This window comes from Thermothielavioides terrestris, chromosome 4 (genome assembly GCF_000226115.1).
Source record: "Thermothielavioides terrestris NRRL 8126 chromosome 4, complete sequence".
NCBI lineage: Eukaryota > Fungi > Ascomycota > Sordariomycetes > Sordariales > Chaetomiaceae > Thermothielavioides > Thermothielavioides terrestris.
Genome location: NC_016460.1, coordinates 113,101 through 127,157, shown reverse-complemented (window position 1 = coordinate 127,157; position 14,057 = coordinate 113,101). Strand labels below are relative to the sequence as shown.

Genomic DNA, 14,057 nt, shown 5'->3' with positions numbered 1-14,057 from the left:
GGAGGCTCGTCATGCAAAATCGTTCCTGGCCCGGAAGGAGGGAGATTGCCCCAGCCGTCGATGTTGCCTATCAACGTGCAGTTCCTGCAGCACGAGATGGGTAGACGTTAAAGAGGTCCCGCCAAGACTAATTTCGGCCAATTGTCGGCAATGTTTTTACAACGTCAGTACCCCGCCAAGACCGCCAAGGGGTTTGCACTATCGCCAAGGGTTAGTTCGCCGGGGGTGCGGGGGGCGGCGCCAGCCCCCCGCTGGTTAGGGTGAGGGTTATGGTTAGGGTGAGGGTCAAGGTTAGGGTGCGGGTTAACTTCGTTTTCTTTTCTTTCGATTTGGTTGAGGTTTCGCAAAGCTGTTGCTACGAGTCTTTGCGATTCTTCGCTGTTGATGTTGCTTGAAGTCGTCGTGGCCTTGGCGATTTGTAAATACTTGTAAGCGGTAGGTTCCGAAATTAGTCTTGGCGGGACCTCTTTAACGACGACCACGAGATGTCACCTTCCCGGCTGAGATGCCCCGCATTGCGCGGCCCCTGGTCGTGCTCAACACCTGCCCGTGCATTCTTGACCGAGTGCTCAAGACTAACTGACAGGAACTCTTCAAGCATCACTGTAGTTTTCGTAAGTATCGCAGCATCCTGGGCGTGGACCGGGCTTGACAGCTCGCACCAGTGGCTCGAGAGATGGGCCGTGCACGGCGGTCGCTCGGCACTGGGAGCCGTCAGCCAGCAGGACGGGCGCAGATCTGCCGAGGCGAGTGTCTGGATATATGCAGGCCGCCGGGAGTAAATTATCGCGCTGCCGCTGCCGTCACCGTGTAAACTGTACTCCGTACCGCAACCTCTCTGGAACGCATTTTCGCTAGCGGGCGGAAGTCACCGCATGTTGGCCGAGGCGCTCGCACAAAGCAGGCGAGCGGATCACAGCTGGGCGGTTGGGGTTTCGTGCTTGCGTCGATGAGGTTGAGTTAGTTAGTTACCGCCATGCTCGAGCCGTCGTCCAATGAACATAGTAATGCCTGTAACGGAAACGGTAACGGTAACGGTAATTGGTGAATCGACTCCCATGGCATTCGCTCATGGAGTCGTGGATTCGACAACGAAGTCATGCCTGCGCCCTGTCGCTGTGCCGTGAGCCATTGTTGGCAAATCGGGAGACCCAGCATCCCACGCACGGCTCACAATGGGCATGCCAAGACCGGCCAGGCAGCAGGTGGGCTTCCCCGGAAAGTGGCACCGCCGGACCAATCAGCAGCCGCGCAATGGTCAGGCCGCGTCTTCAATTCGGCTGGACGCGGATCCGTCGCTCCAACCTTGGAAGGCTGCATTCATCCCAGATTTGCTGCTTTTCGAGCTGAGCAGCATTGCCGGTCGAACGAGGTAAGCGCTCGCGTGGCGCACCGCCAGATCCCCGACCCATGCGCTGACTGACTCGGCGCTCCGACAATAGCAAGCACTCGCCGCCATGATCTGCCGAGCCTGCCTGCGCGCCCGCTGGGCCCTCGCGGCCAATGCTAATCCCGCGCAGCGATTCCTGCATCTGTCCGCCCCGAGCCGATCGCTCTCGGTAGCCGCGACAAGTCAATTCCGGTCCGCTCGGGCTGCGTGTCTGCCCCGCCAGCTCCCGCCGCACCATGCTTCCACACCAGCCGCCCGGCAGCTCTCGAGCTCGGCGGCCCGGCCGTCCGCCTCGGCGCAGCCAAGCGAGGCGGCCCCGGCGCCCGCAGACGCGCTGGAAAAGCCGAGCTTCCTCTCCGAAGGCGAGTCGCAGGTCTGGGACCGGCTGGCGGCCGAATTTGCGCCCACGCAGCTCGTGGTGCAGGACATCTCGGGCGGCTGCGGGTCCATGTACGGCATCGAGATCAGCTCCGAGAAGTTCCGCGGCTTGACCGTGCTGAAGCAGCAGCGGCTCGTCAACGCCGCGCTCGGCGACCTCATGAAGGACTGGCACGGCGTGCAGCTCAAGACGAGGGTTCCGTGAGGGAGGTGGTGGCGCCTACATTTTCAGAGAATTGGCAATAGTCTGGAGTCTCCGATTGTTTTGAGCTTCCCTGCCGTCGAAGCTCACAGCCACCGGCCTTTAATGCTCTATCCACCAAATCGCAGCATCTCCACTTGCCTTGGCACGCGTCTCATTCCTTGCTACTGCGACCAGCGCGTTGTCCTCGCCAGCGCTGCATCGTGATACATACTGTGGCTGGTGCGACCCCAACCGCCCCGGATTTGCCATGGCGTCCCACCCCACCGGTTAGCTGTGCCACAGGTGGTCTCATCGGTGGTGGCGTTCCCCGCACCGCCTTGGGTGCCACAACCCCGGTCTCGCGGTGTGCGGGGCCGCTCGTCACCGGAAGCCCCTGTGTCCGGCCCGGCGACGGGCCTCGAATCGGCGTGTTTCGTTCTTGCCTTACGGAGCCGCATCCGAGCCCCATCCCATTGTTCCGTGAATCTTGCTGTCTGGCCGTTGCGGCCTCGCGAGGCCCTGCATAGACCTTTCGGCAAAGGTGTAGTCCGGGCTGGATACGCAATTCCCAAGGTCACATTCTGCCTCCACTGTCCCAAGAGGGTCAGCGTCGCATCCGCGCAACGTTTAGCCTCGGGAACTTTTGGCCCGCCTGGCGAATGGCCTTGAGTGGTCAGACCACTCCGACGGTTCCGTACAGGTAGTGTAAAGTTCCTGCAATAACTAGTGTCTTTCGTCGCTGGTTTGCCACCGACCAGCCAGCTGCTTCACTGACTAGCGGAGCCACGGCGTGGCGATGCCAGGATGCGCGGCTGTCCGGCATTCCAATGCGGAGGCCGGCATGTGGCGCGCCAACGCACGTTTTGGCAGCGACGGTCGGATCCGCCTTCGTGCAGAGGACCTTTGGCGAGGGGGGAGGGGAGGGGGTGGCGCGTATCAGCCCCGGATCGTAACGGGCAATACGAAACCACGGGGCTGCTCCGAAACATTGGTAAAGCCCGTTTGGAATGTTGGGGCAAACACGCGGCCCCGCAGCGGTCCGGGAGCAGGGCACTTTCGGTTCCAGGGGTCAAGGATGTCAGTGGGCCGCCCCCGACGCATATAGTGGAGTGTAGTCCCATCTCCCTTTCGCCTGACACTTGCTGGCTGTTCTGCACGGGACAACCACACCTCGCTTCCGCCATGTCGCAGCCCGAAGCCACCGGCCGCCGCCGGCGCTCGCCGCCCGCCTCGCCGTCGAGCCGCGACGCCAAGCAGAAGACGACGGGACCCGATGCCGCCGCCGCCGCCGCCCCCCGCTCACCACCCGGCTGGTCCCACACGCCGACGACGCCGACGCTCCTGTGGCTCGCCGTCTCGCTGCCGCTGGTCCTCTGGGACTCGGGCTACATCCTGCTGCGGCCGCACTCGATGCCCGGCGGGGCGCTGCACCGCCCGCTGTGGGTGCCGTACGCGCTGTACGGCGAGGTCGACCACATGTACGGCTTCAAGCAGTGGCACCTGCGCAACGGCTTCGCGGCCGCGCAGAGCCTCATGAACCTGGCCGAGACGGCGCTGTACGTCGCCTACCTGTGGCTGTGGCACCGCCACGGCCGCGTCGTCGTCCCCGGGCGCCGCCGGGCCGTGGCCGGCAGGGCCGGCGCGCTGGCGCTGCTGCTCGGGTTCAGCGCCGCGGTCATGACCGTCAGCAAGACGGTGCTGTACGGTGAGTGCTTGCCGGCGGGCGGCGCCGCCCTGGCCACTCGCGCGTTGGAGAGAGGCTGACCGGCGCAAAGGGCTGAACGAGTTTTGCTCCGGCTTCGACAACGTCGGCCACAACCTGCCGTGGACGCTGGTCTTCCTGTACATCATTCCAAAGTGGGTGTTCCTGTGCTTCCAGCTCCGGGCCCGGTTCGGATGCTAACTTCGTCCGTCTGCCAGCGGCGCGTGGATTGTTGTGCCCCTGGTATTCATGGTGTACAGCATGGGAGCGGAGATCATCGCTGGGTTGGCTGGGGCGTCGGCGCCTCCGTCCAGTACATAGAGGCCCTATAATCAAGCCGGGAGGATTTGCACATGATACTGTCAAGTGACGTTGCTTGTGCGCGTTCCGATGCCTAGGCTCAGGGTAACATTTGCGTGCGTCATGCTACCATCGTGTTCATGATGTCGCTGCCAGGGCTGTTCTCCGCAAGGCCAGCCCTCTGCTCATGGACGCAAATCTCTGGTGCACCAAATGCACACAATGGTGACCGTCGTCTGCCGCGGCTTCCGAGTGTCGGTGTCCGCTCTCGACCTCTTTCCGAGCCCAACGGCGTGGAGGGCACGGCTGGCTTCCCCCGGGTTTGCCGACTGGGTCTGGCGAGCCTCACGCATGTCCAGGACACTGCTTACTCCGTACGGTCTAAGGAAAGAGATCGGCGGCAAGGGAGGTCTGGAAGAAACGCCTGGTGTTTGTGGGCCACCGCGCGGACGGCTCTCTCCGTGCCGGAAGTTCCGACTTTCGCGCGGTCAAACCTGGCCCAGGAGCTGCCAGACACACTCTCCTTGGGCTTCGCAGAGCTTGGATCAAACAGATCCCTGCCGGTTTCCGGCCGCCGCGATCTTTGCGAGTTGTACGTCTTGCCTGCCGATACAGGGGATATTCCTTTGATGTGCTGTTCATTCTCGAGGTAAAGCAAACCCATCCGGGCGAACGAGAAGCTCGAATAATCCGACCTGCGTTGCGACATGCGGCGTGGCCTATTCTCAGTACGATAACCGACAGACTATCTCAGGGACGTTCATGGAAGCCCAGATGCCTCTCCCCCGGACTTCAATTTAAAGGAGGCCGTTTTGTACACAAGCCAGCGGGGCATTGATCGAGGCACGGCGCGTCGACTATAATTTAGCATTGTTGAAGTTACAGATATAGGATCCTAAGTCGGCTCAATGTTCAAGTGGCTCTCTTTAGGAAGAATGAATGAAACATAGAATAAGCAATGGAGGGAGGGAGAGCGGGATGAAGAAATGAAAGAAACGAAGATGCAGTGCGAGGTCAAACCGTGGACCCCACAATCAGGGTTAGGGTCAGCATTGACTGGCTAACTGGCGCGTCGAGCAAACGCGTCAACCGCAAGTATCCTGCCCCTCCGTGCCCGCCCTCCACCGTCTTGCCGAGCGCCCGCACCACGCAATGCAGGACCCGCAATGGCCGCGCTGACCCCCTACACGTACATACGGTGTCCGTGCTCCGACGTGTCGGCACCCGGGCGGCCGCTAGACGGCAGCTCGCCGATGGCGGCGGCGGCCGACGACAACGGCGCCGGCGACGACGACGACCGCACCTTCGACCCGCGCGCCCCGCGGTCCAACTACAGCCTCTACCCGCTCGAGTACCTGCTGTACTGCGAGGACTGCCACCAGATCCGCTGCCCGCGCTGCGTCGCCGAGGAGATCGTCTCGTACTACTGTCCCAACTGCCTGTTCGAGGTGCCCAGCAGCAACCTCAAGAGCGAGGGCAACAGGTCGGCCGCACGCTTCTCCTTCTCTCTTCTTTGGCCGCTGCGACCAGCTGACATTTCACCGTCTACCCCAGATGCACCCGCAGCTGCTTTCAGTGCCCGGTCTGCCTCGGCCCGCTCGCCGTGACGAGCCTCGAGACGAAGCCCGACCCCAGCCTGCTGGCGGCCCCCGACAACGCGGCTGCGCCGCATGCCGGCCCGTACGCGCTGACCTGCTCCTACTGCCACTGGACCTCGGCCGAGGTCGGCATCCAGTTCGAGAAGCCGAACGGCATCCACGCCCAGCTGGCGAAGCTGCGCAACGGCGGCGCCACGCGGCTGACGGCCAAGGAACGGAAGGAGCGGCGTAAGGACCCGGCCTACCGAACTCAGGCTGCCGCGGCACCGGCGCCGGCAACAGCAGGGGGCGAAGAAGGAGGACCGAGCAGCAGCGCCGAGGTCCTGGACCTGGAGACCCAGTTCGCAAACCTGAAGGCCTTCTACCAGGGCCAGCTCGCCGACCCGAACTCGGCCGACAGCGGGCTCGCCGCGCTGAGCGACCTCGGCTTCTCGTCGCCGACCTCGCTCTCGCGCATCATGAGCATCTACACCGGCGGCGGCTGGCAGGATAAGAAGGCCAAGTCGCGGGTGGGCGCCATGCGCGAGGCGCTCGAGCCCGACGAGGGCCTGCAGCCGGCCCGCCTGGATGAGTCGGCCGCCATCGACAGGCTGCGGTCCGAAGGCCACGGCGCCACCGCGTCGGCCGCCCAACTGCGCGACCAGCCGCCGAACCTCGGCGAGGCGCACCTGCACGGCCGCGCCCGCTTCGCGTCGGAGCTGCGCCCGATCCCCTACCTGCTGCGCACCAAGCGCTCCAAGCGCTGCCCGGTCTGCCGCCACATCATCAGCAAGCCCGAGGCCAAGGTGCAGACCACGCGCTTCCGCATCCGCCTCGTGGCCGGCAGCTACATCCCGAGCATCGCCGTGCGCCCGCTGCCGCTTTCCTCCTCCTCCTCCTCCGGCAGCGGCGGCTCCGCCTCGGGGCCCGCCGTAGTGCCGGGCGCGCTGCTCGAGCCGCTGCGGCCGGCGCACTACCTGCTGACGTTCAAGAACCCCATCTTCGAGCCGGTGCGCGTCACGCTGGGCGCGCCGGCCCGCACGCCGGGCCGCTTCGCCAGCAAGGTGACGGTGCTGTGCCCGGAGTTCGAGATCGACGCCAACACAGACGTGTGGGACGAGGCGCTCAAGGAGAGCGGCGAGCGCGACCGCGACAAGGACAGGCGGCGGCGCCGCGGCGAGGAGGGCGGCGGCCAGAGCAGCAGCAACAACCCCCACCACAGCCAGCTGGAGGTCGGCAAGATCTGGGAGCGCGGGCGCAACTGGGTCAGCATCGTCGTCGAGGTCGTGCCGGCGTCGCTGCGGCTCGCGCCTGGCGACCCGCCCCTGCGCGAGGACGAGGATGTGCTGGAGATACCCATGTTCGTGCGCGTCGAGTGGGAGGGCGAGGCCGGCGGCGACGACGTCGGCGCGGCGGCGGGCAGAGATGCCGCCAAGGAGGCGAGGGAGAAGCGCGAGCTGGCCTACTGGTGTGTTCTCGGGCTCGGCAGGATCAAGCAGACGTGAAGGGTGAGGGGAGGAGGATTCAAGCAGACGTGAGGAGGGTGCAACTTTCCTACAAAGACATGCGAGATACCCGTAGCTTCTAGACATGGCAATTTTTTTCAAGACCGGTGCTGATACACTACAGTACAAACATTGTGTCACCACCATCGTGCAACCACCCCTTCCCTTCCCACCGCACTTCACGCCCCGAACTGGTCCTCGTAGTTGGTTAGGCAGAAACGGTACCGGACGTCGTTCTTGTGCAGCCGCGTCATGACGGTGGCCAGGTTCTCGGCGCTGATGGGCACCTCCTCGACCCAGGTGCGGATGCCCTTGTCGGCGGCCAGCTGCAGCATGGCGAGGGTCTCGCGGCGGCTGCCGAGGTGGGAGCTGCCGAAGAAGCAGCCGTTGCCGAGGAAGGTCTGGTTGCGGACCTTGATGCCGTCGCCCTCGGGCAGGCCGACGTTGACCCAGCGGGCGTGCACGTCGAGCAGGCTCAGGTAGGCGTCGAGGTCGAAGCCGTCGAAGCTGTTGGCCGTGTTGACGATCAGGTCGAAGGTCATGACGTGCGGCGCGTTCCAGTCGCGGTCCGACGTCGCCAGGAACCCGTCCGCGCCCAGCTTGCGCGCGTCCGCCTCCTTGGCGTGCGACCGGCTGATCACCCAGACCTCGGCCCCCAGCGCCTTGGCGAACAGCACGCCCAGGTGCCCGATGCCGCCGAGGCCCACGATGCCCACCTTCTTGCCGGGCCCGCAGCCGTTGCGCACCAGCGGCGAGTACGCCGTCAGGCCGGCGCAGAGCATCGGCGCCGCCGCGGTGCTGGGCAGCGCATCGGGGATTGGGAAGACCCTACGGGGGGAGGAACGATTGTCAGCTGCTGCTGCGCGGTGCTTAATTAGGGTGGTGGTAGCACGCACCAGTGTTCGTGCGTCCGCACGTGCGACGAGTAGCCGCCCTGCGAGACGATGCCCGTGTCGGGCCAGACGGCGCCGTACGTGTCGAGCTGCTTGCGGCAGTACGTCTCGTTGTCGTTGTTGCACTGCCGGCAGTTCAGGCACGAGTAGCTCTGCGCGCCGACGCCCACGCGCTGGCCCGGCTTGATCAGCGTCACCTTCGGTCCCACGCGGACGGCCCGCCCGACGATCTCTGCGTCTCGTCAGCATTTCCCCCGGGGAAGAGAGAGAGAGAAGGGATATCCGCGGGACCGGCCCTACCGTGCCCGACCGCGAGGGGGTAGTGCTGCTTGCCCCAGCCGCCGCTGATGGTGTGGACGTCGCTAGCGCACACACCGCAGCACTCGATCTTGATGTCGACGTCGTAGTCGCCGAACGGCTTGGGCTGGAACTCGTTCTTGTGGAACTCCAGCCACGTCTCGGGCCCGTGGACCTGGAAACCGGTGAACTTCTCGGGGACGGACATGGCGGCGGACGGACAGGGAAAGCGGGCCAAGTTGCTTGCAGTCAGCGGAAGCGGGAATCACGATCGCAAGCTTTCCTCCGAAGCAGGAAGACGGGGTACGCCCCGCCGTTTTAAGAGTTCCCAAAGCCTGGGAGGGGCAGGAGACGACCCCACTCCAGGCTGAGCGACTCCACGTGGAGCATCAGCGATATTATCCAGTACATAACGAGCGGCACAATTGGCAGAGCGTTCCAGCCAGCGGGTTTAAGCCGCGAGGAGGACTGAGAGCCCGCGATGGGCCCCTCCAACGCGCCGACCCCGCCGTGCCCCGCCAGGCCAACCCAGGTGCTTCGAGCTTGTGGGCCGGGCGGACGACCGCAGCCGGTTTTCCCACAAATCAGAGGACTCCCCATGCTGCGACGGGGCCGGGGAGGGGACGGCAGACAAGGAAGTGAAGAGCCCCACGATGCGATGTCGGTCACTGGCTAGCAGCGGCTGGGTAGCTTGAGGAGGACGAGCTTTTCATCAATCAGGGGCTTGACTGGGCGAGGGGGGCGTTGTACGAATTAAGGTAGGTTCGACATATTAGTTGCTGGGTCAGGGGGAATCGAGGTCTGAGCAAAAGCAGCGCAAGGCTTCGTGGATTTCTTGCCCTGCGGTCTGGTCGCCGGCGACCGGTGCTCGAGCAGACGAGCAGGTGCTGGAAAGGAAGTCTTGGAGACGGCGCCCCGCCTGAGAGCTGGGAGCTTCATAACTAGGGCAGGCTTGAGGCAGCCATAGGTGCGTCTTGCCTTTCAGAAACATGGCCCAGCCATAGCACGATCAACACCGGACTGCCATAACGAAAGCAAGTGCCATCCATGCGGCCCCGTGCTCGGTGCTGCTGTTCGGGGCCGCCACCGCAGCCTCCTCGGCCCCTCCCCGTGTTCAGGCAGCTTTCGTGACCTTCTTCCTTGCGCCAAACCCGACCCCCGCCAGGAAGGCAGCCCTCATGGACGCGCCCAGATAGACGAAGCCAACATTGCCCCAGTCGATGGCATTCCACTCGGAGACGCGCCAGTAGATCTGCGGCCCCAGCGCGCGGACGGTGTAGAGATGGCCAAAGTCGGCGACCAGCAGGCAGAAGAGCAGGGTCCTCCAGACGCGGAGGTCCGCGGTCGACCGCAGGACGAGCGCCTCGCTGAGCGCAAAGGCGAGGTAGAGATTGGCAAGCTGCGACATGGCGATGGAGGTGCCGAGCGGGACGGGCGAGGGCGCCGAGGCCGCGTGCGTGAGGTCGAGGTAGGTGCGCTGGTCGAAGAAGGCGTAGTACGCGCCCGCGAGCGTCGCGATCGGCTCGACGAGCAGGAAGAAGAGCCGGTACGGCAGGGGCAGCACGAACCCGGCCACCGCGGTTGCGCTTGCGCTTGCGGACGCGCCAGAGGCTGCCGCTTGCCTGGAGCTGGCCATTTGTCGGGGGAGCGAGCGAGACGAACGATCTCGAGTGAAGGTGCACGGATCCGTACAGTGCAAGAAGCGTCAATCCTGGCGAGGCTGACAGAACACAGAATTTTTACCTCAGTAGAGGTGCGGGGCCACGCCTTCCCGCGCCAACCTCCAGGCAACAACGGGCTTCCCGTCCCTCTTGCGAATTGCAGCCGGGTAAACGTCGCTTACTGTGTGCTTCAGGAACATGGTGCCAAAACCCAACATCTGCGACGATTTTTTATTCTCAAGCATCTCATCCCATCACTTCCGATTTGCACACTCCACAAGGAGAATAAGCCATCTGCGTCCCGTATTCTCAATCACGGCTGGCAATTGGGACTCCCGCCATGGCCGAGTCTCGCTTTGAGTCGGAGCAGTACATGTCCGAGGCATTCGTCGAGAGTGCAGGCGCAGTTCTGTTCCGTCTCTCTTCCCGGGAGGTCTGCGTGCTTCACATCCTGAAGCGTGGCGAGTATGTGCTGGCCAAGGGACGGCGAAATTGCGGAGAGCCTCGCCACCTGACCGCCCTGCGCGAGGTCACCGAAGAGACCGGCTTTGCCTGCCGGCTCCTTCCCGTGAACATGCACACTCGAGCCCCGCCGGCGGTGGAACCCGAGCAGTTAGACGACCGGGCACGTTTTTACACCGGTATTTGCGAGCCTTTCACCTTGCAAATCCGCCGCCTTGGTGAAGGTCAAATCAAGCTCATTTGGTGGTTTGTCGCTGCTGTGGACGAGGAAACGCCACCCAAGGAATCGCCCGAGAAGGACAGATACGCGGTGGAATTCCTCAGCTACACGGAAGTTCTGGACAAGTTGACGTTCCAGATGGATCGCGAGATGGTCAAGAAAGCCATTGAACTGGTGGAGAACACATACCCGGGGTGAAACGGATGTGGTGGAACGCTCTCGCTGGTCACGCTTGATCATGGATTCCTTCCAACGCATCGGAATGCAGTGGGTAAAGGCGGGCCTGGCCCCAAGCACGTGGGCGTCGTCGGTCAAGCTTGGCGCATCGAAGGCGTGGTCGCGTAGGTAGCGCGTGGGCGATGACCACGCCGACGGCAAAGATGATCAGCTTCTCGGTGGGGGTGAAGTAGAAGATAGCCCTAGCAGAGCGCCTTTGGATGACCACGCCCACTGGTCTCCTGCGAGAGTAGCTCGTTAAGCCGCTGGGAAGCTTCGTCGGGCGCCTCCCCATCGTCGGTCTCCGAGGTCTTGTCCTTGTCGTTGCCGCCGTCACCGTCAGCCGGCCCAATGACATTCTGACCGAAGAGCTCATCCAGAGAGCCATGCTTTGGCTTCTTTCGCTCGCCGTCCACAAGCTCGGCAGGCCGCACCCCAGGATAACACAGGATCACGTAACAGCCGTGCAGCTAGATACGCTGCAAGCTCGGTAGAGAAGATGCCGGTGCCATATGTCAGGTTGAAGATCAGGATGGCCTGTGGCTCGTCGACGCAGGCAACCGGCTTGCCATCCATGTTGGGCGGTCGGAGACCAGACGAAGGAAGACATACTCGGTCCACACAATCTATATTCTATTGCGCTCCGCTAGTGAAGGGCTGCTAGTCGCTCTCCTTTCTATAGCACTGTCCAAGTAATCCTAGAGGAGCGCACTGATGCTTTCCTAGTTCACCCAGAGAAGCTGAACTGTTTTGTGCCAGTAAAGGGCGAGAAAGAGAGGAAGGGGGTTCTAGGGTTAGGGGAGAAGGAGTGGCTTCCAGCCACTTCCTTGGAGTGGGGCGCTTGCCGCTTGGCAACTGCACCCAGCCGTTCTGACGCCCGACACCGCCTGCCGCTTTCGCCGCGGCCCACCGAAAAATGCAGCCCCAGGGCTGCAAACCCTACCCTCCAATTCCGTTTTGCCTTTTCCCGCAGTCGATTGACCTCTGTTCATCCGCCCGCGAAGACCATCCAACCCGGCATCAATCGACAAGCGCCACCATGAGCTCGCCGTCTCTCAACAAGATCGCGGCCAACAGCCCGAGCCGCCAGAACCCGTCGGAGCTGGAGCAGGCCATCGCCGGCGCGCTCTACGACCTCGAGACCAACACGGCCGACCTCAAGGTCGCCCTCCGCCCGCTGCAGTTCGTCTCGGCCCGTGAGGTGAGAACGCGCCCGTGAAGCAACCGCCCGCCCTCGGCGTCCGCGAACCGCACCCCGGCATCCTGTTCCCCCGACTCGGCGAGCGCCGGCCGTCGCCGCGCCTCGGGCGTCGTCGCAGCGTTGGCAGATTGATCGCACATGGGGCACGGCGGGCCTCGCGCCCGGCCGCCATAACGTCAAAATACCATACAAGCGCGCGGAATAGGACGGGAGCGGTCCAAGGATTGCATAGTCATCCTGGAGCTCGCATGCTGACTTGGATCTGGCACAGATCGAAGTCGGCCACGGCAAGAAGGCAATTGTCATCTTTGTCCCCGTCCCTGCGCTGCAGGGCTTCCACCGGGTTCAGCAGCGGTGAGTGCTCCGCCCCCCACGCCCGCGGGCGATTCGTGCCCGGCCGACATGCTGACCCCCGCCCGCAGCCTGACCCGCGAGCTCGAGAAGAAGTTCTCGGACCGCCACGTGCTGATCCTGGCTTCTCGCCGCATCCTCCCGCGCCCCAAGCGGTCCAGCCGCTCGCGCAACACGCTCAAGCAGAAGCGCCCCCGCTCGCGCACGCTCACGGCCGTGCACGATGCCATCCTGACCGACCTCGTCTACCCGGTCGAGATTGTCGGCAAGCGCCTGCGCACCAAGGAGGACGGCTCCAAGACGCTCAAGGTCATCCTCGACGAGAAGGAGCGCGGCGGCGTCGACTACCGGCTCGACACGTACTCGGAGGTCTACCGCCGCCTTACCGGCCGCGGCGTCGTCTTCGAGTTCCCCCAGACCAGCTCCATCGACTATTAGGCGCTCACGGGGGAGGAGGTGGAGGAGCAGTTGCTTGTTTGTGGGCTGGCGCACCGAGGATCAGATTTGGGTTTGGCATTCGGGTAGGGGTCTGATGCGATGCATGCACGGGCAACCAAAAGGGACGGCGTTCCGTAGCTTGTTGGGAATGCAAGCTTGATCTTCCATTACCACCACCACGCCCCGCAATACAAGCTCCTCTGCGTACTTTCCGTGGCCCGATACAGGTGTCTGTTTTCATTACTGCCTTTTCTGCTACTGGTGATTCTGCGCACGCTTATCTTCACAAGTGAATCTCGTTGCTGGGATGATGTTTCTCTCGGGTCCAGTCCAGACCTCGGCGTCGTCGCGCGGCCGCTCTCTCCAGCGGCCCTCTCGAAGCACCCTCGCCCAGGGCGACCGCGTCGTCCTCGCCGACGCCAAAAACCACCGCGAGGCGTCGCGGATCCTCAGCTTGGCGCGACCGGGCGTTCCTTCTCGGGATGGTCCTGGAACACTCAGGATTGCGTTGGCCGCCGATTGCGCAGTCATGCGAGGGCCGAATCTCGCTGATGAAGGGCGAGCGGTGCGTTACGAGTACGTTACGAGTTGAGTAGGATGGCGATCCGCAGCCGCCGTGGTCCCTCGTGCGTCGGGGTCATGGTGAATGGTCCGGTGGACGCGGCTTTCGTTTGTTGGGTCTGTCACTGTGAAGGGGGCTTGCGGTTGGCTTTATATGCACACTTACAGGGGCTGGGGTGTCCTGTCTGGAAGGGAGACCGATGGGGCCACTCTGAGACAGATGATATCATTGGGGACGAGGCACGATGGGCCGCCGCTGGCTGGTTGCGAGACTTTGCGAGTTCCTGTGTGCTCAGACGTTACGCTACAGGAACTAGTGTATACAGGGGCCAACACTACGTAAGAAGCAGGTTTGGCAACGTTCATCCTCCGGTCAAGCTCAGGACGCTTCGCGCTTCCTCGCTCTGAGGCGACTCTCATTTCAGGTGGTTGAAGGCTCAGGGCGAGACTCCTACGGTGACCGGCAGTGCATCCCGTTGGCCGGGGAGCCTCTCTGTCCAGCAGCTGGCCGCGTTGGCCTGAGTGGGCGTGCAGTTGGCGGTCTATGCTGACGGCCCTACCTGGGCGGTGATGGTTCTTGCGAGGAGCTCTGTGTCATATGGTTTAGTATGCATCCAAGGCCAGGCAGGAGAATGAACCCGCTCCGGGGGATCTTGTCCTTTGGCAGCGGCGAACGCTGGGTAGCATTAGGGCTGAAAACTCTCTGGACTACGTGGAAGCT

At 63.4% G+C, this 14,057-nt stretch overlaps 9 protein-coding genes across 9 annotated transcripts; 6 read left to right on the top strand and 3 right to left on the bottom strand.

Annotated features, from left to right (window-relative positions):
- The first annotated feature begins 1,270 nt into the window (after nucleotides 1–1,270).
- On the top strand, nucleotides 1,271–2,135 carry THITE_2118204 (uncharacterized protein). The gene is made up of 2 exons (XM_003654914.1): nucleotides 1,271–1,372; nucleotides 1,443–2,135. The coding sequence occupies exon 2, from the start codon at nucleotides 1,458–1,460 to the stop codon at nucleotides 1,971–1,973; it is 516 nt and encodes a 171-aa protein (XP_003654962.1). The 5' UTR covers nucleotides 1,271–1,372; nucleotides 1,443–1,457; the 3' UTR covers nucleotides 1,974–2,135.
- A 738-nt stretch (nucleotides 2,136–2,873) lies between these two features.
- THITE_2118203 (uncharacterized protein) lies at nucleotides 2,874–4,071 on the top strand. The gene is made up of 3 exons (XM_003654913.1): nucleotides 2,874–3,657; nucleotides 3,728–3,809; nucleotides 3,873–4,071. The coding sequence occupies exons 1-3, from the start codon at nucleotides 3,135–3,137 to the stop codon at nucleotides 3,973–3,975; spliced, it is 708 nt and encodes a 235-aa protein (XP_003654961.1). The 5' UTR covers nucleotides 2,874–3,134; the 3' UTR covers nucleotides 3,976–4,071.
- On the top strand, nucleotides 4,051–4,840 carry THITE_2118202 (uncharacterized protein). Its single transcript, XM_003654912.1, has one exon. The coding sequence runs from the start codon at nucleotides 4,095–4,097 to the stop codon at nucleotides 4,605–4,607; it is 513 nt and encodes a 170-aa protein (XP_003654960.1). The 5' UTR covers nucleotides 4,051–4,094; the 3' UTR covers nucleotides 4,608–4,840.
- Nucleotides 4,841–5,120: 280 nt separating this feature from the next.
- THITE_2090132 (uncharacterized protein) lies at nucleotides 5,121–7,036 on the top strand (the record flags this gene model as incomplete). The annotated part of the gene is made up of 2 exons (XM_003654911.1): nucleotides 5,121–5,437; nucleotides 5,509–7,036. 2 exons carry the CDS (start codon nucleotides 5,121–5,123, stop codon nucleotides 7,034–7,036), a joined length of 1,845 nt encoding a protein of 614 aa, XP_003654959.1.
- Nucleotides 7,037–7,167: 131 nt separating this feature from the next.
- On the bottom strand, nucleotides 7,168–8,529 carry THITE_2118200 (uncharacterized protein). The gene is made up of 3 exons (XM_003654910.1): nucleotides 8,230–8,529; nucleotides 7,933–8,161; nucleotides 7,168–7,864 (listed from the first exon to the last, which is right to left on the bottom strand). Exons 1-3 carry the CDS (start codon nucleotides 8,432–8,434, stop codon nucleotides 7,216–7,218), a joined length of 1,083 nt encoding a protein of 360 aa, XP_003654958.1. The 5' UTR covers nucleotides 8,435–8,529; the 3' UTR covers nucleotides 7,168–7,215.
- Nucleotides 8,530–9,034: 505 nt separating this feature from the next.
- THITE_2118199 (uncharacterized protein) lies at nucleotides 9,035–9,961 on the bottom strand. Its single transcript, XM_003654909.1, has one exon. The coding sequence runs from the start codon at nucleotides 9,860–9,862 to the stop codon at nucleotides 9,341–9,343; it is 522 nt and encodes a 173-aa protein (XP_003654957.1). The 5' UTR covers nucleotides 9,863–9,961; the 3' UTR covers nucleotides 9,035–9,340.
- A 1-nt stretch (nucleotide 9,962) lies between these two features.
- THITE_2118198 (uncharacterized protein) lies at nucleotides 9,963–10,878 on the top strand. The gene has a single exon (XM_003654908.1). The coding sequence runs from the start codon at nucleotides 10,228–10,230 to the stop codon at nucleotides 10,765–10,767; it is 540 nt and encodes a 179-aa protein (XP_003654956.1). The 5' UTR covers nucleotides 9,963–10,227; the 3' UTR covers nucleotides 10,768–10,878.
- Nucleotides 10,879–10,988: 110 nt separating this feature from the next.
- THITE_155268 (uncharacterized protein) lies at nucleotides 10,989–11,361 on the bottom strand (the record flags this gene model as incomplete). Its single annotated transcript, XM_003654907.1, has 2 exons — nucleotides 10,989–11,144; nucleotides 11,233–11,361. The coding sequence occupies 2 exons, from the start codon at nucleotides 11,359–11,361 to the stop codon at nucleotides 10,989–10,991; spliced, it is 285 nt and encodes a 94-aa protein (XP_003654955.1).
- A 349-nt stretch (nucleotides 11,362–11,710) lies between these two features.
- THITE_2118196 (40S ribosomal protein S7) lies at nucleotides 11,711–13,074 on the top strand. Its single transcript, XM_003654906.1, has 3 exons — nucleotides 11,711–11,986; nucleotides 12,258–12,340; nucleotides 12,409–13,074. Exons 1-3 carry the CDS (start codon nucleotides 11,825–11,827, stop codon nucleotides 12,773–12,775), a joined length of 612 nt encoding a protein of 203 aa, XP_003654954.1. The 5' UTR covers nucleotides 11,711–11,824; the 3' UTR covers nucleotides 12,776–13,074.
- Nucleotides 13,075–14,057: the final 983 nt, after the last annotated feature.

Coding starts and splice junctions, on each gene's coding strand:
- THITE_2118202 (XM_003654912.1), top strand. CDS start 4,095: ATGATGTCGCTGCCAGGGCTGTTCTCCGCAAGGCCAGCCCTCTGCTCA.
- THITE_2118203 (XM_003654913.1), top strand. CDS start 3,135: ATGTCGCAGCCCGAAGCCACCGGCCGCCGCCGGCGCTCGCCGCCCGCC. Junction 3,658..3,727: donor CAGCAAGACGGTGCTGTACG/GTGAGTGCTTGC, acceptor ACCGGCGCAAAG/GGCTGAACGAGTTTTGCTCC. Junction 3,810..3,872: donor TTCCTGTACATCATTCCAAA/GTGGGTGTTCCT, acceptor TCCGTCTGCCAG/CGGCGCGTGGATTGTTGTGC.
- THITE_2118200 (XM_003654910.1), bottom strand. CDS start 8,434: ATGTCCGTCCCCGAGAAGTTCACCGGTTTCCAGGTCCACGGGCCCGAG. Junction 8,162..8,229: donor CCCCCTCGCGGTCGGGCACG/GTAGGGCCGGTC, acceptor GACGAGACGCAG/AGATCGTCGGGCGGGCCGTC. Junction 7,865..7,932: donor GTGCGGACGCACGAACACTG/GTGCGTGCTACC, acceptor CTCCCCCCGTAG/GGTCTTCCCAATCCCCGATG.
- THITE_2118204 (XM_003654914.1), top strand. CDS start 1,458: ATGATCTGCCGAGCCTGCCTGCGCGCCCGCTGGGCCCTCGCGGCCAAT.
- THITE_2118199 (XM_003654909.1), bottom strand. CDS start 9,862: ATGGCCAGCTCCAGGCAAGCGGCAGCCTCTGGCGCGTCCGCAAGCGCA.
- THITE_2118196 (XM_003654906.1), top strand. CDS start 11,825: ATGAGCTCGCCGTCTCTCAACAAGATCGCGGCCAACAGCCCGAGCCGC. Junction 11,987..12,257: donor AGTTCGTCTCGGCCCGTGAG/GTGAGAACGCGC, acceptor GATCTGGCACAG/ATCGAAGTCGGCCACGGCAA. Junction 12,341..12,408: donor TTCCACCGGGTTCAGCAGCG/GTGAGTGCTCCG, acceptor CCCCGCCCGCAG/CCTGACCCGCGAGCTCGAGA.
- THITE_2118198 (XM_003654908.1), top strand. CDS start 10,228: ATGGCCGAGTCTCGCTTTGAGTCGGAGCAGTACATGTCCGAGGCATTC.